The sequence below is a fragment of the Cynocephalus volans genome, chromosome 4 (genome assembly GCF_027409185.1).
Source record: "Cynocephalus volans isolate mCynVol1 chromosome 4, mCynVol1.pri, whole genome shotgun sequence".
In the NCBI taxonomy this organism is placed as follows: Eukaryota; Metazoa; Chordata; class Mammalia; order Dermoptera; family Cynocephalidae; genus Cynocephalus; species Cynocephalus volans.
Genome location: NC_084463.1, coordinates 25,680,659 through 25,708,476, shown reverse-complemented (window position 1 = coordinate 25,708,476; position 27,818 = coordinate 25,680,659). Strand labels below are relative to the sequence as shown.

Below are 27,818 nucleotides of genomic sequence, written 5' to 3'. Positions count from 1 at the left end.
GCAGCACGCAAGGCTGCTCATGCCCAGAGCAGAGCGGGGCCTCGGGTGTCAGATCCAGACCTACTTACTCCAAAGAGTGAAGATGCCAAAAGAGAAACATTCACATAAAGGGGGCCTTTGACCCAAAGCCCTCAACTTCTGTGGAAGAGCCAAGCCCCCTAGGAGGAAGAAATGTCACCCAGAACCCGACAGGGAAGCACCATGTAGGCCAGCAACGGTCTTTGTTGTTGGGCGATCAGACAGGTGTGACACATACTGGTAGAGGGCTGGACTAGGTGACCCTCTGGAGCCCCTGTCTTTGAGAGGAGCAGGCTCTACAGGCCACTGGCCTGAGGCTGGCCTCCTCTGGGCTCTCCCTCACGCTGTGCCTCCTACTCTGCTTCATGGACTCACAGCCCCCAACCTGGGACCGGCTGCTGGTCTGCCACTCTCTCTGTCACACGCCTGCCCTAGCCCTGCTGGTCTGACCCACAGGCCTGGCGTCCCACTTCAAAAACAGTGCAAAGGCAGCTCGCCCCGAAGCAAGCACAGCTCATGCAGGGCTCAGGATACCATCCTAAAGGCACCCTTTCCACAGGTGGGCCTCAGAGTTATTCCTGTAGTTCTGACAAGGCATTCAAAATCACTTAGACCTGGGTTTCCACCCAGCTCTCTGGGTTCCAACTCTTTACTCTGCTGAGTGATCTTGGTTATGTCTCTCTGCCTTTCTGAACCTCAGATTCTGCTTCTCTAAAAAAGCAATAATCACGAATGCTTTATAGGGTTGCTATGAGGATTAAAGAAGCAGTCAATGAATGGCCATTTAAAAATGCACACAGCATACCTGTGGTCTGTTCGATCTTGCTTGCCTTCTGTGATGTTTATCATGGTGAAATGAGGTTAAAAAGCTCTTCAAGGAGGTCTTGAAAAGGAAGAGAAGCCTGAGGTTCATAAAGGAGGAAGGACAGTGCCATACCTGTGATCCTGGATCACAGGTTCCCAAATGTGAATACAACGTGGCCTCTTTTAAAAGAAGAGATGGATTATCCTGGACCCTGGTTTGAGAAACGCTGCCCCAGACAGAGAGGGGTGGTGGCAATGGGCAACCTGCTGGAATATTAGGACTGGGTAGCATCCAGCATCCTTCTTGTACCAGGCTGTCAGCTGCCCAAGTCCCTGCCCAGCTGGCCTTGAAGCTCAGGGCTTAGTCCTCACCTCATTTCAACCCATTCTATGGGGGCCACTCTGCCTGTGCTTTGGTGGCATCTTATATCCCAAAGAGCAACAGAGGAGCTTGGCTCCACTGAGACCTCAGGAGGAGAGAAATACCCAGGGAAGGCTTTCTCCAAACTTGGAATTCACAGGGGGAAAAAAAAAAAAAAAAAAAAAAAAACCACCCTGGATCAGATTTCCTTCACCCTAGGATCTTGTCCTGGAATCCAAACAGCCTCAGAAGCGGCCCCGCTGTGTGGAGTATAATGGAGGTACTGTCTGAGATACATGTGTGGATGGAAAAAAGGCATATGAAAAAAATGCTTGAAAGAAAAGTTTGGGAAGTTGAGTGGTACGTTTGCCAAGTGCCACAGTCACGGGAGGCTCCCTGTTGAGCCCCGCCCTTCTGTCACTTTGCTCCTCCCACAGGCTCTGTGTCTAAGTGACAGATGTCTGAATGACCTATGTATTTTGATAAGGCCTCAAAGTGGGATTGCGGAGCCAGCCTTATGTAGAAAAGCAATTCACACTGACTAGATTAACTGGGTGTTTGCCAAAACTCTCCTCCTCATTGGGCCATGTAAATGTAACTAAATTGCATGCTTCTTTGGTTAGATCTGCCTCAGGTTTAAGAGGATTCCAGGTAGGAAAAAGAAAACATGACAGGCTACTTAGGTAACCGGGGTTGGGGATAAATGAGTGTGAGTCAGTGGTCTACCCCCTCCACCTGGTTGACCCTCCTCTGCTGAGATGTTCCCAGGGGTCTGCCCTCCCTCTGCTCGGCCACTGGGGATGCAGTCTTGTGTCTGCTTAGCAGTTCAGCTTCTGCATCCACTTCCTTCATCGTTCTGTAGGTCAAGGCTCACTGGTGAGTTGTCTCCTGCTATTGTCCTTGTCTTGCTCAGTCTTCTAGTGTGTTCTTTGTGCATGCTAGGTGGTAATCTTTTGGAAGAGAGGGATTGAATCTTAATCATCATTGTTTCCCCCCAAGAACTGGTTCTTGCCCCTTCATTCATACCAGCTTATTGGATATAATTGATACCTTATGTCCCAACACACATTCATCTATTCGATAAAGTTTCATTGAATGTCTACTGTGATGCCAGACATTTGTATGTGCTAAGAATACAGTGATGGCTAGGCAAACATCCTTCCTCTGTGTGGTGTCCATTCAAAACAAATACTAAACTACATTGTGTATTAGAAGGTGATGAATGCTATGGAGAAAAGAAAACCAGGGGAGGGAAGCAAGCAATGTTGGGGGCAGGACCTCCCTTAAAATACTTAATTTGAGCAAAGACTAACACTATGAAAACAGAGCTCCACATAGCTCCATAATTCTTTTGAAAAGTGACCGAATCACCCTATTTTGATCTCAAAGACCTTCTAGAAAGTCAGTTCCTTTTTAGGAGTTGTTTAGTGAGGATTGCTTTATGTAGGAGGATAGCAAAATTAGCTAAAAAACTTGAGAGCATCTCTTTAATGTTTGCATAATGAAAGGTGCAATAAGCCTAGTCTCTTTAAGAGTCAACTAAGTTTTTTAAACTTAGAATCAAGGTGATTGCCCAATCTGTGGTCCTAGACTCATGTTGATTTAGGATTGCCATTCAAATCAATAAACTTAAAATCCCCAAACTTCCTATAATTTGCCTTTGGACCTATGTCTGAAGTGGTTTGCCGCAAAGGACAAGTCTCTGGAGTCAGTGCAGGAGAAGCGGACGGGTGAGTTCATCCTGAAGAACATTCCATCTTTTGTGGCCTGGCAGGTGAGCATGAAACGCTTCAGCCCCTGAGTCCTGCAGCCACTCGTCAGACAGAAGCACAGTCGTTAAGAGAAAAAGAGCCATCAATTCTTGGAAGGTGGAATGTGGTCCCACTTATATCATAGAATCAGAGGCTCCTTTTCAGACTGGAAGGGACCTCAGACATTATCTAAACCAGACATGCAAATTAGCACAGGCCTGGAGGCCCAAAGCCTGAGAGAAAGCACATGTGTCCACGCAAGAATTTTAATAGAAATCGAAAATATGACTCATAGCATAAAAACTGCCTTCTCTAAACTCCTCTAGGATATTAGGTAGGACTCATAATTATTTTGCAGGCAGGCCAAAGACGTTTGAAGCTCAAAGATTTTTCAAAGTTATACCAAGAACAATTTTCATGTCTTTGAGAGACTGGCACCTAAATCTTATCAAGCACAGGACTGTTTGTGGTGTTACTGAGGGCTCTTAAGATCTTCAGGGGAAGGAATTCTGTAACTTGTCTTTAATCCATTCCAAACAGTAAAACGGCTCGTTGCAAAAGCAAGAACTCTGAATTGGGGTCAGAGCTCCTCGGCTGCCTTCTCATCTCTGCCAGTTATGAGCTGCTTAACCTCTCTGAACCTCAGTTAACCTACATGGGAAAGGTAGATACTTGGGGGAAAATGATTATTACTAAATTTAAGAGTCTGGGAAAGCAAATGGCATATTTAACCCTCTCAGGGATCTTTTCAGGATAAATGAGCTCGTGCATGTGAAAATGCTTTATGTACTCCAAAGTGCACTGTAGAATTATAGCTGCTGTTCTCTTCCAGAGTCTAATTCATGGAAGAAAAAAGTTAATCTTTCTGTGTGCACCAAAGCTAATTTTTCCTGGTTCTTTATTCAGTGAAGCAAGAGGACTGAGTGAATAATTAACTAAATTGACGAAGACTAGATTTTTCTTCCCCAGTGAATCCATCAACTGTCAATAGTACTTACTGAATATCTACAGGTCTGGGAGAAAGGATACAAGACAAAAGTCACAATTAAAGATGACGAGGTAATCTGTAGATAAGTCCATAAATAGCTTATGAATGTGGTAGGGTTCAGAGAAGAGACCGTCATCTTTAGGAGTAAGGAAAAAAATCACGAGGCAGGTGAGACTTGAATTGGGCTTTGAAGAATGTGTTGGATTTTGACAGATGAAATATTTTGTTCCACTTAATTTAAAATTTTTTCTGATTAGATTATGCCTAACACGAGAATTAGAATTTCATCAAAGAGACGTGTTAAACTTCTTGATGCTCATGTGTGGAAGCTCACAGACCCTGAAACTAGGGGAAAAGCCCACTCGTGCTGGTTAGTTTTCTAGCCTCTGCTTTTCCTCCTCAAAGGCCTTACTTTCTCCCACAAGGGTATTTCATGAGAAATAAGCTCCTTATTATCTCAGAGAGGGGCTTCTTTGAAGAGATAAGGTGGTTCCTTCTATAAAAACAGTGCAGGGAAATGTTTTATATTCAAATAACAAATGATGCTACTTTACTTGGCTTTTCACTAGAAGATGCCCCAAACCCCTGCACCTCTGTCTGGCATGAGAGAAGCTTCTCTGTCTTTCTCTTTCTCCAGATAGATAGAAAAAATTGGCTTATGAGGATCGAGCTAAACAAGCTTCTTTAAAAAACTTTCCAGCAACCACTGCCCCCCCAAATGACCTCCCTGTGGTGGAATTTCTAAATCAGTGTATTAGGCAAAACAAACGCATTTGAAATGTTGGGTTGAGGTGGCCACCAAGGGGTCATCTGGAGCACTTTTCTTTCCTAAGTATTTTGGGACCCCACCCCTCAAAACAGCCAACAGGGAACACTTTTAGTTTCTGTTGGAGAAGAAGACCACATGGCCACGGCAATGGAGCTACATCGACCAAGGCCAATTTCATTTTGAGTCTTAGCTTTGTTATCTGGAGTGAGATGAACACCCGAGTCAAAGTGAAACTTGAAACCAGGTAGAGATGGCAAGCCTAAAATAGCAACAGCCCAGAGTCTAGAGACGAATTAGAGATGCGAAAACCCTGATGGCCCACTGAGTAAGTGTGAACCACTGCAGAGAAATTAGTGTCCCTGCCGGGGAGCTCTGCCCTCACTGGAGGCCCCTCCCTGCAATGGAGGAGGAGCTGTCTTTGAGTTGAGTTTGATTGGAAGGCTGCTCTGGAAGCCAGTCACCCCCAATTACCTTTCCCACAGCCTTGCACCTTGTCCCTTTCCCTTTTTGAGGTTTCTTTACTCAAAGTCATTTTCCTTTATTAAAATGCAGCAGGGCTCATGCATTCATTGTCACCACCGTTAATGCTGCAGAGCAAGTGAATGGGTTCCTGTCAGGTTCTTTATTCCTCCAGAGAGCATCCAAGAGCAGCTTTGATAAGCATAAAGACCAAACCCATGACCAAGGAATGGGGGAAGCCCAAGTGGGAACTTCCGAGCAGCCAGGAACAGCACTAGGGGCCCGGTGCCTTCTGGCACAGGGAAAAGAAGAGGTGAGCTTGGTGGTGGCAGAAAGTTGCTGATGCAGAGCGGGAAGACATGTTTCTGCTCTACTAAGTACTGGAATAAAGCACTGGCTGTCAGGGTGGAGCTGGGGTGGAGGAGAGCACTTCAGGAGCAATGGAAGGAGCTTATTCTAAGAACACAGGTGCTGAGCTCCAACTTGGTCCCCACTCCTTCACCTACCGAGGGCACATGTGAGTTCACCAGGGGAGTGTGGCAGGAGCCTCCCAGCAAGCAGCTTCAAGATGCCTCCCAGGTAATTCTGATATCCTTTCTTTCTCTTTGAGAACCATGAGTCTATAAAGCTTGCAGGAGCAGAAGGTTGCTTACCTGTTAATTTGAGGGAAAGTTTGCAACTTGATTTATTGGACTGCTATCCACCCCCTGCACTCATTGTTTGAATTAAGTGTATTGCCGTCCTTATTGATAGAAATATTTTCTTTTCTAAATCTCTTCTTTTTTCCTTTATCCTCTTAAATACAGTATTAAACACAAAAGGATATGTGTAATATTATATAAATTGGAAAGGATAACAATTACAAAATCTGTAAAACCACCTATTACGCTTCTTGAAATGCAAATAAAACTGAATGCATGGAATCAGCCTCCTGAGTTTTTGAACCACAGCCGGAATCAATCAGCCTAACCATATCCTCTTAGCACCAGACAATTATCAGCTACCTGGAAGAAAGGGGCCTTTTGATGGGGGAGGTCGGCGGGCAGAGTAGGAGAAGGTCGTGCTGGAGCCCGTGCTGCTGCCTGGTGGGGAGGCCGCTGCAGGCACACACTCCGCTCTGCTTAGTTCTAGCGCCGTGCTTTGGGCTGAACCAATCTGTGCTCTGGTTTTCTCATGTGTGCAATGGGAGTAATAATAGCACCAACTCCACAAGGTTTTGTGAAGTGTAATGTGAGGTGAGTAGAAAAGTTCCTGGCACATACTAGGTGCTTAAAAAATGTTAGGTGTCATTGCTGGGTGGGGGAGGGGTGACAAGACAAGTGCAAAAAGGAAGGCTGAAAAGAGCAGAAGATGTATTTCTCCTGCAATGTTACTTTCCTCGGTTTGGTTCTGTCCTCAGCCTCTTTCTACACTGGCTCAGACCTGAAGGCCCTTGAAGGGGAGTTTAAGCTGATAAAAATTGCCTCTGGAGCCTGGGCCAAAGGACTGAAGCAGAACGGCCGCCTTGTGATTGACGTCTGTGCTTTGTGAGCTCCTCCTGCATTACTCAGGGACGGGACTGATCACAGCTTCAGAGGAATCACCTTGGTGTGGCATGAGATGGAAATTTAGGGCAAGGTCGAGAGGAAAGGCAGTACCAGGTCAATATCTGCAGTGGATGAAGCCAAAATATCAGCCCCACAAACATCAGGAAAAGCTAGCTTTACACCAGCTCTTGGGGAGGAGTTTAAGGCACTTTGCCTATAATTTTCATCCATCCATTCAATGGTCCCTACCTCCAAGATGCTTCAAGTCTTGCATGACAAAAGACTGTTGTGCTAGAGTCCGCTGAATGCCCAATTGGCAACCCTGGAGAAGGGGTGGACGTGACGGTAAAGAGGCGACGTCATCCGACCCTGGTCTTAAAAGGGGGAGTGTGGTTTCCCAGAATGTGCACTGGGGTGAGAAAGGACAGGATAGGTATACCAGGAGAAAGGGGGAATGGGAAGGAATCCAAATTGTGTTTGAAGATTGAGTAGACAGGAATTAATTCACACTCGAAGGACAGATCTTTTGGTCAAAACCTAAATGGGCAAAGCTGTCGCACCTCTGATCTCCAGACGTTCTGGAACGTACGCCTCTGGAGATCCTGCAGAGCTGAATCTGGATGGCCTTCAAATGCAAGCACACTGGAAGGGTAGATGGTTATCTCACAGTCCCTCATGACATGGCGACAAAGTCAATAGGTCTGAGCAGTTGGAAGAGACCCTGATGAGGCTCTGCTCCCAGGCAGGGCAGTGTTCCCTTTGAACCCTAGGTAGTCACCCCTTTGCCCTGCACAACCTCCACAGTGAGATGTGTGGTGATGCATTTTCTAAAATAATCAATCAATCAATCAATCGCCACAGAGAATGAGGAAAATGACCACTGGGAGATATTTTTGCTTGTGTGTGCTTCGAAGGAGTGCTCAGAAGATAAAAGGTACGTACACAACACCCCAACACCGCTCCTCTGATGGAATGCACCGGCCTCTCCTAAGGCCGTGGTTCAATACTTGAAGTCATTTGCCTCATTATCCCGGAATAAATTTACACATGTCTTAGGAAACAGGCTAACTGTTTCCAATAGTTTAGAGAAAGTGAGTCCTAGTCACTGAGTAACCCACACGTGTGCAATAACCGTGCACACAGCGCACCCGCAGAAAGAAATAACAGTTCTTTTACTTAGAGAAAGGAAGGATAATGGTTACTTAGAAAGTGTCCCAGACGAGCTGTCAAATTGAATTCAGAGAGCTGGAGTCTGACTCCGGGACAGGGCTGGCTGGCTGAATTCCCTCGGGATTGGGGTTTCCTGCTTGCTACAGTTTAGAGACAACGATTCTTTGTTTCTAGTTCCCGCCCTCCCCTCTCTCTCTCTCCCCAATCCTTCTCTCTCTCTGTCTCTTTCTCTCTCTTAATCTCTCTCTGGTGAAAAAAAACCATGCAACTCTCCAAAGAGGGTCAGATAGAAAGCAGACAAAATGTTAACTCTGGAATTTCAAAGGAAAGCAATTTTAAAAAATAAAATGGAGAGAGCAAGCTACTGTCCATTCTATAATCGTAAATCTTGCCTTTGGACCACAGAAATGGCACACAAATGCTCACGAACACATCCAGCAATCACCCCTGCTTTTGCTAAAAATGGATTATCGGTATTTCAACATAAAGGTAAAACATATAATGACGAAGTTCTTAACAGGCTCCCCCATGAGGTCTCGGTGAGACCCTCGAATGTTAAGTGCATGTTGGTTGCCACAGGCAGGCTGTGGAGCCACACAACCTGCTACATAAGAGATGTTATTTTCTTCCCAAAACTAACAAGAGGTGACCTCACAGTATTACAGGCCTTTTCCTTAGGTACACACAGTCCAGACCAACACGCCATATGCTAGGCTATACAAGGCCGCGTACACACACACACACACACACACACACACACACACACACACACACACACACACACACACACACACACGGCCCATGTCCACACGGAGTGCTGCGCTTGCCCGTCCCCCACACAGACACGTGGGTCCCCTCCATTGCATGACACACACATGCCCCTAGTACTGAGTGCTAGGGACAGACACCCGTGCTCATCCACATTTTCTCCCATCAAAACAAAACTTCTCGAGGTATCTTTTCAGTTATGTAAAATTTCAAAGACACATAAAAGTAGAGAGAAAAGTCTAATAAACCCTGGAGGGCCTATCACCCTGCTTTTACAATTATGAACTCCTGGCCAATCTCCTTTCAGCTCCACTGCCCGCCCAGGCCCCAGCCCTGACCATTTTGCAGCAAATCCCCGGCTCTTGGCTCCGCGGCTGAGACTGAGTACTCAGTCTTCCAGTTCTGAGTCCTACCCAGGGCTCTCTTCCTCACACCACGCCATACATCGAGTCCCTGGCTGCTCCCACAAGGACTCACCTGGGCTCTCTTCCCCAAAAGTCAACCTGAAAACTCATGCAGCCCAGCCCTTGGTCCCCACACATACCCCCGAGACCTGTACACACTTGTTTCTTTGGTGTCTACTCCTTCCCTTTGTTCCAATATCTCTTTCCAGCTCTATCATGCTGGGTATTTCTAGAGGCTTCCATCTTTCACTATGACCTCTTAAATCAAATTAAATGAAATGAAAAGGACACCCCATAGAGGATGTAAGTGCAGGGAGAATGGAGCCATTTGGTGATGTGTCACCCATATTCCAATACACAGCATTTAACTACTCACCTACCTATCTGCGTCTGTTTGACGAGGGACCCTCAAGCGGAGATGCTGTGCCCTGTTCACTGCAGTTCCAGGGCCCGGCCTGGCACTCCACAGAGCAGGTTCTCAATAAACGGGGAATCAATGAATGAATGGGGTGGAGGGTGGCGTGAATCAGAATATAGGTCTACTCCTGACTATGGTATCAGGTATCTACAGTGTCTGCCAAGATATAAATATATTTACATATATTTGTCTTCATTCCCTGTGGAACCTTGGCTGGGCCCACACCTTTTCTGGCCTCAGATCTTTTCTGTTATATGAAAGGTTTCAAGCAGATATTCAACTTTAGCATTTAATGATTTTCCATCTCTTCATTATCCTCAGAGAACCGCTTGTATGCAGCATGCATTTTCGTATTTGATTACATGCCAGTTTTATATTATTCCTTAATATGTCATAGATGTATGTCCCTAATAGGTTTTTAAGCTACTTTGCTGTTTCATAAATGGTATAGCGGCCTTCACAATCCTTGTACAGTATTAACATCTAGTAAACTGTCAAAAATATTGTAATTATTTTGCAAAAATAATGTTAATTATGATTATGCTTTTTACTATAAATTTTTTTTTACAATTTTTACTATAATAAATTATAATAATAATTTACTACTATTATTACCTGAGTGACTTCTAGGCCCCTGTAACCTCTCTGTGCCTTGTTTTCATTATCTATAGAATGGGGATAATAATAATAATACAGCCCTGCCTGTGAGGCACAAATAAGATAGTGGATGGGAAAATGCTGGGCAAACTTTAATAAAGGGCTGCAGCAAAGGGGTTGTCACTCTGTGCACAGCGCTGCCATCGGAAACCTCCTTCAGAGAGCAGGGCTCTCATTAGCATGGTCTGCAGCACCAGTTAGGCGTTTCACTACACAAGGGACACAGAAAGGTAGTTTCTGCCCTCTTTCCCATTCTCGGTGTGGAAGCAGACAGACGTTTTATCCATGAGCCTGGACCACTGCTGGAGATGGCGATTCCACAGGCAGATCGTCTACCAGCAGTGGGCCGCCGATTTCGGTTTTTGCATTCAGCAACAGTTCCTGAAAGGCTTTCCAGGCTGGGGCTGGAAGCTCAATGCTCCACAGGCCCTTGATAGGTTTATGAGATCCAGGAGTTAATAAACAAGGAGCTCAATATCCTCTGTGTTTGGGAGAGTCAGAGGTATTTAAACAGATTCAGCACGAGGATCTAAGGAAATGAGGGTTAGGCATGCAAGGCAGCTGTGAAGAAGAGATCTGCTGGTTCTTGCATGCTGCCTGTCCCCGGACACGCTGGGAGAGCCCTAGGGCAGGACCTGCCCGGAAAAACAAAGTGCGGCTCCGACCGGTGACCAGGGCAGGCACACTTGTGTCTGCAGCCTGGAGCAGAGAGAACATGGCATGGACAGTAGGTAGCCCTGGCTCCAGAGCTCGTAGGTACTTGGAAAGACCACGCAACTCCTAGAAGCCCAGCATCCTCCCTGTAAAATCAAGTGACCAAAACCATATCTGCTCTTTAGAGGACTGAAGAAGGGGATTTCTTCTTCTGAGCTGTGAAGTGCTGCTATACTGATGTCAAGTTGTCAAAAATCAATAATAATTACATCATCAATGACAATGATGAAAAGAACGAATCATGATCATATGGTCCCTTCACTTACTATACCTTTATCAATATACCAATAGGTCCTGCTGTTCCTTTTGTAGGACTAGTCGGGACCAGGCAAGGGCAAGATCAACTGCCCAGCATATCTGCAAGAACACCTTGGGTAGCTCTGAGATGGGTCTCCCTGCCCACTTTCCACTTTGCATCTGCACTAGGAAACGGGGCTTCACAAGCTGGGCTGCAGGTTACAAGAGCAACCTGGAGAGCTTTAAAAAAAAAAGCCAATGCCCAGGAGCCCCTCCTGAAGCTTCTGAATTTATTGGTCATGTTTGGGGCCTGGGCATCAGTATTTTTTTTAATTTGTATTTTTAAAATGTTAGTAAAATATACATAACATAAAATTGACCATTTAAACCATTTTTAAGAGTACGGCTCGGTGGCATCAAGTACGTTCACAGGGACGCACGAGCATCAGCATCACGCATCTCTAGAACTCTGAAACTCTGTACCCATTCAACACTAACTCCCCATTCTCCCTCCCTGAGCCCTGGTGGCCACACCACTCTACTACTTGCTGTCTCTACGAATTGCACTGCTCTAGTTACCTCGTATTTAAGTGGAGTCATACAGTGTTTGTCCTGGGACATCTGTATTTTAAAAAGCTCTCCAGGTGATTCTCTGCGCAGTCAGGACTAAGGGGTGGTGCCAAGCAGAGGCTGTGTTTGAGTTCATCTTTGGATAAGAGAATAGTTTGGGGATGAAGATGGAGATGATAGAGGGAAAACTGCAGAGACAGAGAAAAATAATGTAAAAAAAAATTCAGATCTCTGCCTCCAATTACATTTAGGCTAGGTAAGGTATTATTTTTGTGAAAGGTAGCTAGAAGGGAAAGGCTGCATTGGCCAGGAAGACCATATGCAGCAAAGGACTTTAAGTCTTATAACCTGGGTTTGAGTCCTGGCTCTGTCATTGACAAGCTGTGTGTGTGGTCATCAGGGGCCACTTAATAGTGCTGAACCTCAGTTTCTTTGTCTGCAAAATGGAGACAGTAATGTCTACCCTACGGGGATGCTGCAAGTCTCAAAAGCAAAGCGTGTGAAAGTGTCTGATGTATTCCAGAATCCTTTATAGATGACAGTTGTGGCTGCTATTGTAAGTGGATAACAATAGCTTCCATCCTAATTTATTTTTTTTAAGTGCATTAGCCTTGATAACTAAGGGTCAAGAGAACATAACTGCTCTAGCTGTGTCCAATCCACATCCCAGAATATTTAGTTTAAAGGGGCTTACAGATTGTTATAAACTAGTTTTTAAAATCTATCCTGGGCACAAATAACCCTTAGAAATTGCAGCCGTTTTCAAGAGACAAGCTGGAAGTGTGATTATGCCATTTTAAAGTAAAAAGGCATTCTAATTTGATAAGTGCTTTGAAGACACATTAATAGGCATCGTCTCTTCAACTTCTTTCCTTTGTGCATGATGCCAGCACCTGCCCTTTCTAGAACACACACACACACACACACACACACACACACACACACACAGAGACAGCTCTGGTGCTGTCGATGTCTGGGTTTCTTTGGGGCTATGTATGTGTGTTATTCAAAAACGATGGAGCCAAGGTTGTATGATGTCTTCTCTTTCTTTTTCCATTTCATATTAAAAAAAAAAATAAAGATAGCTATTAGAGTAGTGCAGAGAGAGAGAGGTGGGGAGGGGGGCAAAAGAGAGAGAGAGGATCCTGGGTAGCTTTGTCTTGCTAATGTACTTTGTTTTGTGGCAGGATGGGGATGGGTCCGTTCAGACAGATTCAGACCATCTCGCCTGGGGAAGGCGATGGAAGAACAAGACAGCTCAAGTGGAGGGCTTTACTGGGGACAAAAGACGCACCTGCAAAGCGCAGACTTAATCGTCTCTAGAGGCCAGGGCCGAGGTTGGGAGACAAATGTCCGGCACCACCTGAATGAGGCCCTGGCAGCGTATGTTTGCCTGGATACTACAGTTAATTCATCTCAGAAGAGGGGTTCCTACCCAGCAAGAGCAAGCTGCTCCTGCAATAAGCCTGAATGAGCCCGCAGCATTACAAATGCCTTCCCCAAACACAAAGGGGCCAGGGGAAGAAATGCAGTATGGCCGGTAGAGGAGAGGGCTAGGGCTACGGCCCCAAGGAGGAAGGAGCTGGTTAGCAACATGTTTCCACTTAGATAAACCTGTGTCTACATTAAAACCTGTTTTTTAAGCCCAGTCACAAAATCTCCCATTGGCTCTGGCCCAGAACCTCACTGGTTAATTCTGATGTTGTCAGCAAGCTGTAACCTGCAGAGTCGGAGGAACTTGTAAGGATCCTAATTCAGCAGTTCAGAGGTTAAAGGCACCTCCCTTCCCTCCCTCTCTTCCTCTTTCCCTCTCTCCCTCCGTGGTTCCTTCCCTTTCTCTGTTCCTTCCTTCCAAGAAGCAGATCCCTAGCTGCAAATGGAATGAAACTCAATGTATAAAACAAATCAAAGCAGAGCGGCTCTGGATGGAGGCGCAGCCCTCAGGCCGTGCTGCCCGGTCATCTCCTTAGAAGCCAAGAGCTTTAGAATCCGAACTTGACTCCTGCTGATTTAGTTCAGCCCCTTCACTTGACAGGAAACTGAGGTTCAACAGTGCCCTGACCTACAGTCTAAGGTGTTTGTCACTAAAATGAAATTTCTCTCTCACAGACATTTACAACATGATGTTAAAATAGGTTGTTAAGTAAAATGTGGCTCAGACTAGAATATATCAATACAACTTCAATTTTCATAGCAACATTCGATAAATTTGATTTGGAAAGGCAAAACTGTAGCAGAGACAGAACTGGCTCAGGGCGGCATAGGAGAGAAGGAAGCAACTGAAAAACACTAGGTTTAAAAGTGGATTAATGGGTTGTGTATTTCTTCTACTAATGTTCTGGTCATTATCAAACTATAACATTGTTAACAGGAAATGCAAAGTCCTATGTGATCAAAGGTGTAAGCTTGGGCAAGATATGTAGGCTCTTTGAGTTTGTTTCTTCCACACCCCGTGAGGATTTTGAACCAAATGGTCTCGTCCCTCAGAAGAGCCTTAAGTTTCCCTGAAACGTTATGCTGTATTACACTGTATGCAACTGATGCTGAAAACCGCCACCTGCATTCTATACTATGCAAGATGTGCATTAAAAAAAAATGTCAGGGAAGGAGAGAGAGCCAGGGATGAGAGAATGCCTGCCGTACCCCTGTCATTCCTCAAGTTCCCACTCAAAAGTCCCCTCCTCTATGGAAATTTTTCTTTTGCCGTGAGAAGATTTTTTTACACCCCTCTGTGGTTCCAATAATTATTTGTTCACATTTTTTTCTCCCTTAAACGAGATACCATGACTTGTTCATTTGTTTAAATGCCTAAAATCTAACATAGTATCTGGACCAATCCTCATGATGTTGTTTCCGAAATAAAGATGCTGACAAATGTTAATGTGATATTTGCTAAAATCCTCATTGGCAAAAATCATTTGCTGAGACTGGTTTCTTTCTCTTTCAACCCAAACAAACCAAACCAGACAAAATCCTTAAACCACCACTAAAAATGAATTGACATCCTAAACTTTGCTAGGAAAAAAAACTTAAGAGGTGGACATGCTAAAATCCTTGAAAATCGTCATTTCATTACCTTCAGCAGAGAAAACCCCCCAACTTTCAGCTCTGAAAATAAGCAGTATCTACTTCATTCTAAGAGCAACACATTTTCTTTCATGGAATAACAACTTCAAGATATATCTTTATGATATTATTACAAGACATTTTAAAAGCTTGTTCGTTGTATTTTTGCAACTTGTGGCACAGGTGGGAAAAACTTGGCTTCTTGTTTTGTATGCTAGAAAAAATTGCATGGAACAAAGAAGTGGGTGCACAGACTGAAGTTCTGCACACCAGTCTTAACGGTATGGGACTGTGTCATGATTGCTACTGAAGAAAATTCTCAGCTCCTGAGACAACTCACCTTCTTTGACACTGAGTCGTGAGGATTGGTCTGTGTGGGGAGTTGTGTTATAGGCCAGCAGTGAACCTGAAAGGCAAAGCAAAAGCAGGTTATAACCAAAACATCCTTTTGAGATCAAGAGCAGGAGATGGCAGGAGAAGGGAGTAGGGAGGGGAAGAGATGGGGAGAAGGGAAGAGGGACAGAGGAGAGAAACAGAAAGCTAATGCAGTCCATTTGCTCGGAGCTGATCATGCAGGACTGAAATGGCCTTCGGAGGTAGAGTCAGAGTGAGGTAGGAAAGACGTCTGGTGGGGCCCAAGGCCATGCCCCCGAGCTGCCATATTGATCGTTCTCAAGTGCTGGTGGGAACCCAAGACTCAGAATCAGTAAAGCCAGGTCTGTTCTAGTTCTGTTACTCACCCACCGTGTGACCATGGGTTAGTGACTTTACACGTCTAGACTTTGATTTCTTCATCAGAAAAATGAAGGGGTTGAACTAGAGTGAGAGCTGGCAAACTTTCTCTCTAAAGACCAGATAGGAAATATTTTAGGCTTCAGAGGCTACATGCAGTCCCTGCTGCATATTTTTCTTAGTTTTTGTTTTCCTTTGTCCATGAGCCAGATTTGACCAGATTTGGGCCGCCGTTAGTCGTTTGTCCCGCCCTGAGGAGGAGCTGGTGCTATTCCCTCTTGCTCTCATGGCCTCTGGATTAAGTACGTAGGGTCCTTTTACAGGTGGGGGTGAGCTGCTTGGATATGCCTTGTTGGCGGAGGGGGGTTTGGAAGTCGGGAAGCGGGGTGTGGTGGTAGGACTCCAAACAGGAACTTTTGCCTCCTTTTGTCAACAACTGTTTGAAGAGTAATGCACTGAATTTTTCCCCAAGTGCTGATAAAAAATCTTTTATAAGTAAACTTCAGTGCGTATCTATTCTGTACCAGGCATTTGGAAGGAATGATCATTTTTGCTGTGTTGTTTCACATAAAACCCAATCTCCCTCTTTCCTAAAACTAGATTTGTTCTGTGTTTAAAGTGAATTCAAGAGTTTTATTTTGTAAAATGTAGCACTTTTTGTGATTCTTCTTGAGATTCTTCTCAGAAAATCTTAAAGAGCCATCAAAACTAGGGCTAGGATCTGCTTTTACAAAAGACACCATAAGCTCAACTCATGTGTTTGAGGCTAAGAAAATTTTTCTAAACAACCCTTTTCCCTGCTCCCTGTGGCCAATGGGCTGAGATGGGTGCCAGGCCAGCGCTGGGGACGGGCCGTCAGACGCTGCTATTTTTAGTCTCCAGTCATGGAAGAGGTGCAGGAGTGGAGCTGCTGCCTCACCCAGCTGTGGGCGTTTGGTTCTGTGCCTCGGAGGAAATGTGTGCCTGCCAGGCTGGATGGGGAGGAGCAGCATTGTATAAGAGCCCTCCTCCAGCTGCCCACAACGCAGGACTGCTGGCCTGGGCGACTGTTACTTCTAGCTCTGAAACAGATCCGGCCGACAACAAGGCAGGGGCGGGGGTGGGATGGAGACTGCTGTGTGCCAGAGTGTGGGTATGTGGATACCATCTGAGAAACGGGACAGCTACGTGAAGGTAATATCCAAGAACCAGCTACATTGGTTAGTCCATTCTCAAGAATATCAGTGATAAAATGAGGCAGGGACAGCTTCATTTTAATATGTTATTATGCAAATGAGCATTTAAAATTAGACCTGCCTCTTACCACTGACTAACTTTGTGACCTCGGTCAATTTAGCTCTTCTCTCTGAGCCTCAGGTTCCTCATCTGTAAAATGGGCTAATAGCAATAGCTACTTACTATGGCTGTTGTGAAGATTAAGTAAAATAATGCAGGTAAAGTGCTCAGAACAAACCCTGGCTCATAATAAGTGTCCAATAAGTGATAGCTGTTGTCATTGCTGTTTTTATATCCCTTCATCTATAGACACAATTACATTCAGAAAAACCCTAAAAAGAAAAAGCATTAGTTTTGTCTTCTGGAACTAGAGTGCTGAATGGGTTCTGCTGCAATAAGAAATAATCCTCCATGGCTAGAAGGAGGTTAAAAAATAGAACCAAATGTTACAGGAGAATACAAAAAAAAAAAAAAAAAATCTCAGGAGTCAGATCAAGAATGTCTGCCTCTCTGTCCCTGACATTCTCTCCCTCAGGCTGAAACCTCACTGCTGGAGCAAATAAAGAAAAATGATGGTCTCTGAGGAGCAAACTGCCTGAGTCATTAGTGCAGATTTAGCTGAGAGCACGAAGCTTAGATAAACCACATTTATTAAATTTCCCCCTTGGTGAAAGTTCTTCTTTGGGCACACATGAATTCCACAGGAAACTCCCAGAAAGCCAACAGAAAGGGTTGTTTGACCTCTCCAAAGCATGCATGAAATATGTATTTCATGGCAACCTAGGAGAAGGATTTTGCCCTGAAGACTGTTCTTGGTTCAAGTTTCACTGCAAGAAGGACAGGCAGCCTCCCTCCAGGAGGGGCTGGCCAGGGACGTGTGACCTCTCTCCCCAGGGATCCGCATTCCCCCTCTTCTCTGATTTTTGTTTAACCAGTTCCTCAGGCCGTAGAGGGTGGCACAGTACAGTTCTTACGGGAACCTCTGTGGCTCTGCATTCCTTTCTCCTGCTTGGTGGTGCTTTCTGAGTTGACCCTGAGCTGGCCTGACATGCTGCTGAGCGCCTAGTCTTTTCTGCCACCAGCTCTTCAGAGCAGATGGAGGAGATGGGCCACAACGGGGAGGGGAGAAGCCACGAATGGTGTGCCAGACACTTTCTATTGTCTCCCTGAATCCTTGCACGAGCTGTGCAAAGCCAGTATCACATCATTCTCTTTCACAGATGAGGAGCTCAACAGTCAGAGAAGCTTAGTCATTTGCTCAGGACCACACAGCCGGCCAGTGCAGGAGGCAGGATCCCCATCCCAGTCTATCTACAGAACCTGTCCTCAGCCCAGCAGACCCTGCAGCCTCCCTACTAAATCAAAGACACAGGCAACACTCACCTGTGGTGTTGGAAGGCAGGATAGTAGTTATGTTTGGGGAGACAGGATAGTGGTGACGGAGAGATGGCACGGGGGCTTCTATTCTACTCCTTGGCCTGGGGGTGTTTGTAAGAGGGAGTGGATTCCCTTTGTCTTAATTCCTCAAGTTGTGCACTTATGATTTTTGCACATCTCTGTATGTTATACTTCAATTAAAAAGTATATATATATATACACACATAGATGCTCCTCAACTTATGATGGGGTTACGTCCCAATAAACCCTTTGCAAATGGAAAATGCTGTGTCTAAAATGCATTTAATACACCTAACCTACCAAACAGCTTAGCTCAGCCTAGCTTACCTTAAATGCGCCCAGAACACCTACATTAGCCTGCAGTTGGCCTAAATCATCTAACACAAAGCCTATGTTATGGTAAAGTGTCATGTAATTTACTGAATGCTGTATTGAAAGTGAAAAATAGAGCGGTTGTAAATAGGTACTTAAAGTGAGGCTTCTACTAAATGTGTATCACTTTTGCACCCTCCTGAAGTTGAGAAATCAGAAGTTGAACCATGGTAAAATTAGAGACCATCTGTATATAGGATACATATATGTATATCTATTTGGGGCACTTTTTGCTCTAAAAAACATGCAGTGGCTGCTGCTGAGAATGGAATGGCCTTCCCACAGTAAAAGCATAAGGAAAAAATGATTTTCCATTTTTGAGTCCCACTGCCAGCAATGTCTGGGATCTGAAACGAGCAGAGTGAAGCTTTGCAGGTGTGCGGTAGAGCCCCACAATCAAGCTTTCTTCAGCTCGACATTCCCTCAACCTAACCTGCTTTTCATCTGGGACACCTGGAGCAGGGAGACAAGGGTCCCCGTCCAAAGCCTTTGTCTCCTGCCTCGCTGTTGCCATAGAATTCCCCGGCGCCCCTCGCAGCCAGCCATTGAGTCTGGTCTTGCTTTCTCTGGCTGAGTGTGCGGGTGGGGGTGGGGGGTGGAGTAAGGCTCTGTACTCTAAACAACAGGCCTGGCTGGCTACCGGGTCCAGGGAAAGCTGGCCTTTTGTTCTGCTGGAATCCTGGTCTCCTTTACCGGTCAAACCCCAGGCCTGGAAGGGATAATACTTCACCAGCTTAATTGCCAGGCCAATCACCTTTGCCCGACCATCTGAGGTTGCAGGTGGGAAGACCACAAAACACGAAATGTGCTTTCCATTAAGTTTAAATTAAAAATGGGAATCAAGATAGATACTTTTCAGTGGTCTCCCTCTCACACAATATATTTCATGCTCTTGAGCTGCCACTGTTTGAAAACAGTTTCTTAGTATATTTCTCAGGTCACACCTGGACAGACGTACAAACCCAAATCGTTTGTAAAACAAAAAAAGCCTTTTCTTTGGCCTCCAGTCACCCCCATGCAGGCCCTTTTGGGCTCCCAGACATCCCCAAACTCCCCCCAGTGGCCCTGAGCCTGAACTGCCAGCTGGGGCAGACGGCCCTCACTTCCTTGGAGGCCAGGCCCAATCTCACTTCCCGCAGCCTGTGCCCTCAGTGCACGGCCTCTGCCTAACGGTGTGTGTCTGAGAGAGATACTGGCGGGGCCGCCTGTCAGGTCCGGGGTTTGGGGTGCCATGGGGAGGAGAGAAGGATAGGGTTAGTGTGGTGATAGGTTTGCTTAATCTGCCTCATTCCAAGAGGCCAGAGGAAAGTTTTTAGAAAGCATTTATCTCTTGGTACAAATAGAAACAGAAAATGCTGCGGGGAAAGTGGCCTGACCCTCACTGTGGAGGCCCCAGGGGAGAGAGGTTGGAGACAAGTGTCACAGGATCGGTTGCATCTAGCACCAGGGTAGACACCTGAGCAGCGTGAGCCTGGGGGCCTGCTACAGACTGGGACTTAAGAGCCCTGAGTCTGAGATACCAGGTGCTCTCCACTAGATGGAAACCTTTGAACCAATTTCTGAAGCTTTCCAGGACTCAGTTGCTTTGGCATTAAAATGGGGATTATAAATAGCTGTCCACATGGTGACCACAAGGGGGCATCCTATCTATGTAAGGTGAACGACACCCGGCAGATGCCAGCCTGAACCTTGTGTTCCCCCAGGAGACTTCAGAATGACCCCAAGTACTGTAGGCACCCTTGCCAGACCCAGCCCACACAGTCCTCCTGGAATTTCAAGTATGGGTGATGTTACATAGCCACTCTGCCTGGGACAGCTGACATGCCCAGGTATGAAGATCAAGGCCCCCCTCCCTCACCTCCAGGCAGGCTAGATAAGTTCAACACACCAGGCCACCAGGGCATAGAGGGGCTCAGGACATTGCTGTTTCTTCTCTGCCCTGGAAAATACATTTCAAAATTTTAAATTTGGCTTTTAAACTGTAAAAGTATAGCGCCTCTCCCAGACAAGCAGAACAGTCAAGCTCCTTTTGTGAAAGTGTAAATTTGATGCCAGAACTCTTATCCTACAAGTTTTCCATCTTTCTACTAAAGTCCAGAAAGATCAGATCAGAAAAGCACCACCAATGTGGGCTCTTCTGATTTGCAACAATCCACGGGCTCAGGTCTCCGGTTCTCCTCTGCTGGCTTTCCTTTGTCGACAGCACTTTCCCCATCGGTGGTGAGGATCTCAGCTGCTTTCCTTCCACCTCTTGCCAAAGTGGAAATGTTTGAGCCCCAGCCCCTCCCCCAACAAAGAACGGGAAGACGAAGCACAAGGAGTTAAGCCCCATCTCCTTGCCCCCACTCAGTCACCTCAACCCCTTTCCAGGAGCACCTGCCTCCCTCCTAAGCACAAAACATCCTCTGGAAGTCAGTCTGAATTAAAAATAACGTGTGTGAAGCTATGCTGGTCGGCACTAGAAAGTTCCCAGCAATCCGTAGAGCCGACAGTGGCCAGCACATGGCCTCCTGCAGGCATCTCAGAGGCCAAGCACCACCCAACGCCAGAGGGTCCCAGAGGCTGGACCCCCAAGGTCCAGTCACAAAGAAGCAGGAATCAAAAAGTTTTTCCCCTGACAGTGCACTGCTTTAGGTCCTCAAAAGGCTATTATAATACTATATCGGGGCAAGTTTTTTTTTTTCTTTTTAACTTAATAGAACTAGTTTTATTTTTGCTTTTTAGGGCAGACGTTTTTTATATCAACGCACCGACCACTTTAGAGTGAGTTTCTTCACTCAAACTTGCATCATGAGCTCTTCTCGTGGTTTTTCACAATCATCATTTTAACGGCACCAACTTTGTGCCTTGTCGATGTCCTGTTATTCAGCCATCCTCCTGGTTCTAGAAATCTGCTCTGCATTTTGCCAGCCTTCCATGTATGTGCTTGATTCCACCTCCTCTCAATTCTGGAAATTTGCTCTACTAATAAGCCCCTTTCTGGAAGCTTCACATTTTTACTGCTTTGGGGTCATCTTCCTTAATATCTACAAACATTCTTAAAAAGAAAGAAGCAATCCTCACTTTTTCTTGCCGTACTTTACCCCCAAATACCCAACTCCGCACCTCCACTTTTCATCACCTGCTCAGGGCTTCGGCCCTTGTTATCTGGTCTCCTGCAATAGAAAGTCTCCCCAATGGTCACCAGTGGTCACCTTCTCACATTCCTGGGCCTCCTGGGCAGCAAGTGTCTCACTTTAGTGTCTGTGACTCAGGTTCTTTGGTGACAGGAAGTGCTAGCGAGACCTGGGCTGTTTAACAGACTGGTCAGAAAGCAAGGCCTGGGGCGATATGGTACGAAAGGCTTTCCCCACGTTGAGTCACAATGCACTTGAACGTTCTCCCAACAAGGGCACCTGCCATGAAGCCCCAATTACTGGGCCTGTTAACTATTCAGAGCGCGCTGTCCATGCTGCTGCTATCATTTCTCCTCCAGCAAAGGAAGAAAGGGGGTTGGGGGTCCTGGGCCCAGCAGATGCCAGGAGAAGCGGAAAAGGCAGAACTGGCCTGTGCTTTGCTTTGCTGGTCTCTCCTCATGCCCAACCTCTCTGTGCCCGCCTCCACCCCCTGCCCTGCCTAGATCATTGCAGGACTGTGTTCAAAGATTCTTATTTTTTTAATTCTACAAACACTTAAAGTCTGAGAAATAGACATCATTAGAAAATGCTAATTTTTCCAAAGCTCAGAAAAAGTGGGTGGAAAATTGCCCCCTTTTTTGAAGTTGCTGTTTCTTGGGCTGACCTCATGTTGCAGCAAGACTCAGACATGAGGTCATCGCTCTGGTGCTAACACACACGGCATCATCCACTCTCCCCCACGGGTTACCAGACACCTTGGATGGGCGACCAGAGAGCCGAGAGGCGCCGCAGGATAGGTCCGAAGGCTTTAAAATTTTTTTTAACCTTTCCAATGCTGTCCAAGGATCTCAGTGTTTGAAGGGGATCTAAAATCATCAAACACCTTCCCAAAGTTTAACTCCTGTAAGATTCCCAGCAAACCCTGGCCATTTTCAGCTAACACCAAATCCTGAGGCTGTCTGTCTGTCTTTGGATGGACTGACTATTAGTTAGCAAGCCCCTACGTAAAGTGAGCCACATCTGTCTTCCTATGGCTTTGACTCCCTGATTCTAGCACCATCTTTGCAGGCCATACAACAACCCTTCCATACCTGCAGGTAGCACTGATATACCACCTGGCCTGGATTTCTGGTGAAGAGTTAAAGCTGAGGTTATCAGCAGGTCTAAATGAATTCCATTCCTTTGCTCTGTGTGCATTTCACATCAAATGAAATTCACATCAAACTGATGGGCTCCTGGTGCTAAGGAACCTCATATTGGATAAATCCTTTGGATGATTGCCCGCTTGCTTTCTTAAGCCCTCTCTTTCCTAAGCTCTTTTCGTTCTTCTGCTGTACTGGGAGAAAGCTTGCAACGCCTGTAGCATTGGCCGCTCTCCCTGCTCAGTAAGAAATTGTGCAGGTCGCAGCCCTGTAAGGTGGAGTTAGAGGGTTCCAGAGTGACCCCAAGCATAGGAGGAGGTTAATACGTACATTTTCAAAGCCTTAAACCCCAAATTCACTAACACAGAGTTTCCTGTAGGAACTTCAAATCGTTGCTTAGGAGAACACCAACCAGGGCATCCATCTCTGTATAATTCCAGGTGGAAGCAGCTTCTGGAAAGGGGTTCTCATGCGGAGAGCGAAACTAGCCTCTGGCAGACACCCCCACCCCAGCCCCAGGTCACAGCCCCCTACTTTTTCTCCATTCCTCAATTTACTTCTCTTGACACCTCAAGACTGGGTTTGCCCCGTGCAGGGTCTGCGGGAGCCCACGTGGCCTGGGCCAGTAGACCCTGCAGCAGCGCACCGAATTGCGCCCCCTGGCGGCTCCGCGGGGGAGCGCGGCCGGGGAGCCTCCTGCAGCCCTAGCGCGGCCTGGGGCACTTACTTTCCCTGAGGTAACTGAGGTGCGACAACAGCACTTCCGTGTTGTACAGCGATGTGGCTCGGAGGAAGTCCTCCTTGTTCATTTTACACAGTTCCTTGCCGTCCATGTTCTGGAAAAAGGACGTGTCGATCTCCATCAAGCCGTATTCCTTGATGGCCCATTCCAGCCACTGCCTCACGTGCTCCTGCGTCCACAGCGTGGGGTCTGCAGCGGGGAGGACAGGACGCTGTTAGCAAGGGCTCCCCAGCCCCACACAGGGGCTGGCCGGGCAACCTCCCTCCCTCCTCCTCCTCTGCATTTCTCTCCCTCCCTCTCTGTCTCTGGGAAAGCCAGTTCCCTTCCAGATGGTCCCCCAAAACCCCCACCTGGCTCCACCGCCTCTGGTGCTGCCTGAGCCACTTAGCACTGTTTGGGTGGGGGCAGGGGGGAGGTTCTCAGCTGCCTCGCTACATATCCTGACAGGACACTCTTTAAAGGTTTTGGAGGGCAATTGAAACCTTTGCCTGAGAAATGGTGGCATCAAAATGAAAATAAACACAGTTCTACAGATCCAGGGACCAATGTCTCTGGAAAGAGAAACCATCTGTATTTTAAGAATATTAATGATTGCATGAAAGAACACGGATCCCTCAAATGGCTATAGAAAAAAAAATCTGTGTATACACTTTTACTGCAAAGCCATCTGTGCAGTTGGAAAACCCAGTGGTGTTAGTCTTTAACATCCATCCAATCTGGATTTTCTCCTTTTGGGGACAGCTGTGTTGAAATTTCTACCAGATCATCCCCAATACATTTTCAGGGTACTTAAATACCCAGATGAGTAATAGTGTTAGAGGCAGGAAAACTTTTAGCCTGAGTGAATGTAAATAACATGAGGACTGAGGCCGTCTCTATTCTAGGACCCTCACAATTCCTTCTCAGCGAGGGACGTGTGTGTATCTTGTGTGGGGTTCACTTTGAGCTGGAGTGATAAGTTCCAACAGGTTCCACAGTAGGTAGAACCCTTATATCTTATCACAGTCTGGAACCCATCTCTTCTTTTCTTGGCAACCAATTGTTGGTGGATCCAATAAACACTTTCCTTGGATTAAATGTCCCCCCAAAACTTAATCCCCACTGTAACTGTTGAGGGTGAGAAATCCTGTTATGGTAATTGAAAGGTGAGGCCTTGAAGAGGTGATTAGATTGTAAGACAGTGCAGTGGTAAATGGAATAATAATGGTGGCCAGGGGCGTGGTTCTGAGAGCTTTAAAAGGAGAGTGCATGAGGAGCTATCTCTCTCTCTCTGCTCTGCCATTTTTTTGCCATGTGAGTCCCCTGGGTCACTATCGCCACCACCAAGACTCTCACCAGATGTGTTCCCTGCACTTTGGACTTCCAGCCTCTAAAACTGTAAGCAATAAATTTAATTTTCTTTATAAATTACCCACTTCTGGATATTTTGTTATAAACCACAGAAATGGACTAATATGCACCTTAAATCTGCTCAATGTAGAAGAAAATTGCATGGCTCCTGCCCTCAAGAAACCCATATCCCCGTGAAACATTTAGGTAGGAAAGCGCATAACTAAGCAACGGATTTTGTGGTGGTCGTTAAAGGACTCATAGTAGACGGGAATAGCGTGAATTTGGAGAGTCGTGGAAGGAAGGCATCCTGGAGAGAAGGGCCCTAGCATTTTGTTGTAAGTGGGCTGTTAGCCTCCAACTTCCTCTGGGCCTGCTCTTTTTTAGCATACTTATTTGGCAGGAATACCCGTGCCACCTCTCAACCAATTTACCCTCTCATTGTACAGTCTGTGAAGGCTCTTGGCAAAAGTGGGAATCAGGTTTGAACGATTAGGAGTGGTCATAGGGAAAGAAACAATGTGCCATTGTCTCATTCACACCTTACAGCTGGGTGAACAGAGGCAGAGGAGAGTTTGGGGTCCTGGCCACACGCTGGTGCCAACTGTGATACTGACAATCCAGTACCCACGACTAGTGACAGCCCAGACCGCAGGTGCTTGCTACATGCTGGCTTCTCCACACATCCTATTTTTACTTATCAAGGAAATCCTGCAGAATGGGTTTTGTTATCCCCATTTTGCAGATGGAAAGTGGAGTCATACAAGGTGAAGTTGCTTGCTCGCAGTCTCATCGCTGGTAGCTGGTAAACTTCTGAGCCAGGTTCCAACTGAAGTGTTCACAGCACTGACTAAGCTGAAGAGGCAGGTTCCCCAAAGCCCCCTCTCCTCTTGCTGTGTCACATCTGCCTTAATCACCTGGGAGGTGCTCTACTCTCACGCCAAAACCCAGCTCCTCTAAAGCTTCATTGGACAAGTGTGTGTTTGGAACTCTCTCCTACTTTGTTTTACTCTGTTACTCTCCAGGAGCAATGAGGCGTGGACCAGTAGTAAACGGAAATAATTTTGCACCTTTTTGTCCTGAGGGGAGTTGGATTATGTAGTATATTATTTCATCCTTTGCGTCTCGTAAGTCCTCACTTTTAGTATCCAAGGCCTCAAATTCAATTTTACACCATATATGCTATTTATTTTATTATTTCTTCCCTTGCTTTAGGCTCTATCACAATATTATTTCTCTACCTCTACAGCACAATGAATTATAAATCTTCCACTCTGGATTATTCTAAACTCTTCCAAATGTATTTCCTGGATGATTTAGTTCTAGTTTCTTCCCATCTGAACATGGAGCTGGTGAATAACTAGGGCCCTCATTTATATTTGTCTTAAAATCCCATCGTAAATTCAATTGGTTATTCCACTAATGTTTTATTGCCTTCATTTGTGGACTTGCCCCAATGAGACTTTCCCTCATGTCCAGGAGGCTGAGCTGGAGGAAGCCAAATAGTCTGAGGATAATGCTTTAAGATCGAGCCAGAGGTAAAATAATGAAGTAAATTCATAGCTTGTGAATTCATTATGCAAAGTGCTTTGAAAACTATTTAACATGAATTTATGCTATTTTCATTATTATTGCTATCATTAACTCAGCCCACTGAAGGCTGACAGTTTGCTGTTCCTTTTAAAAGCGTTTCAACACCCATTAAGGGTTGGAGGGTTAATCAAGCAGCCTGGTCTCTTCTGCCCTCTTTCTATAACAGTGACTGCCAGAGACGATCTCTGATCCCCCAACCCCTCAGTCCCTCAAGATTTCTTTTCCATGCTATAGCAGGGGAGTGTGTGATCCTGAAAGAGCAAAGCCTGGAGAGGCTCGACTTTGCCCGGGGGAGTACAAAGAGGGTCCCACTGTATCAGTTTTAATACAGCTTCATTGTCTGCTTGCTTTTGCTGAGGAGGGAGAAAGTGCTGTTTTCTTGGACCTTATAAATGCACCTGGGCTCACCATTGCTAGCTGGTCTCCTGAGGATGGTGGGAGATGAAACGTTAAGTGGTATAAGCAGTGTATTGTAGACGGAGCCATGCACACAGTGCCTGGCATCTGGAAAGCACTCGGTACATGGGAGCTATTCTTCCTCCTCTTTTGTTAGGTCATAGGCTTGTGCAGAAAGGAACTTACAACTGATCATACAGCAGTTCTAAGTCCCATAAGGTACAGGAAAATTCCCGTAAGCCCCAGCCTCTCCTGCCTCACTCTTCCCTGCACTGTCCACCCCCTTGCCACCTTGAATTTGGCCAAGAACACAGGGATGACTGTGGTCCTAGGAGGTGGTGAGACACAGCTTCCCATGGAAGACAGACACAAGGGCCCAGGAAGGAGGGCCCACTACAAAATCACAGTCCAACAAACAGATTCCTCTGGACGGCCTCAGGAGATGTCACACCCTTTGCCTTCAGACACAACTGCACTTAACGCCTGTACAAACGGAAAGGCTTTTGCCTCTTTGGTGAAGTTATTTTGGTGAGATTTGCTTCAATCCCTGCCCTGTGATTCACTTTGCTTAAGCTTTGCATGCTTCTGCTCTGTCGACCTGGCACCGAGTCTACACGTGGCAGTTTTCAAACTCCCTTTCTGTCCGGGTGGCTGAGCCTGCTGGTGCCGAGGCAGAGTGTCCAGCCAATGGACTGAAGGATTGAACAATGATTTTATTTTCTGTAACCAACAGCACCAATACCTAGGAAAAAGAGGCTATTTTTACATAATGACATAACTTGTTGCACACATGTTAAGGCGCTCCCTTTGTTAAATATAGTTATTTCTATTTTAAAACTGAAAGAGCTGGCTGTAATTTTGGAAAGGTGGGACCCAGCTGATGCCAGGAAGTATATGCCTGAAGGGAAGGACAGACCTCTGTAGCTGCCCTGCTCCTTAAGGGCAAGGGTTGCCACGTCTGGGAGTTCACAGGACTCCTCTTGGGTTGAGGTACCCTTGTCTCTGCCCTATTTGCCTTAGGATCATGAAGTCACTGATGCTGTCTGTGATGGGGTCTGTTTGAGGGTGGGGCTTCTGGAGTTCGCAGCTCAGGGACTGATGAC

The 27,818-nt window shown here is 46.1% G+C and overlaps 1 protein-coding gene across 1 annotated transcript in view; it reads right to left on the bottom strand.

The window, feature by feature from the left end:
- FLI1 (Fli-1 proto-oncogene, ETS transcription factor) overlaps positions 1–27,818 on the bottom strand; it is a 115,643-nt gene that overhangs the window by 12,012 nt on the left and 75,813 nt on the right. The window contains exons 4-5 of the mRNA XM_063093443.1: positions 23,383–23,586; positions 15,021–15,086 (exon numbers count right to left, since the gene is read on the bottom strand). Coding sequence (XP_062949513.1) covers positions 15,021–15,086; positions 23,383–23,586 — 270 coding nt within the window. The remainder of the gene's footprint in view (positions 1–15,020; positions 15,087–23,382; positions 23,587–27,818) is intronic.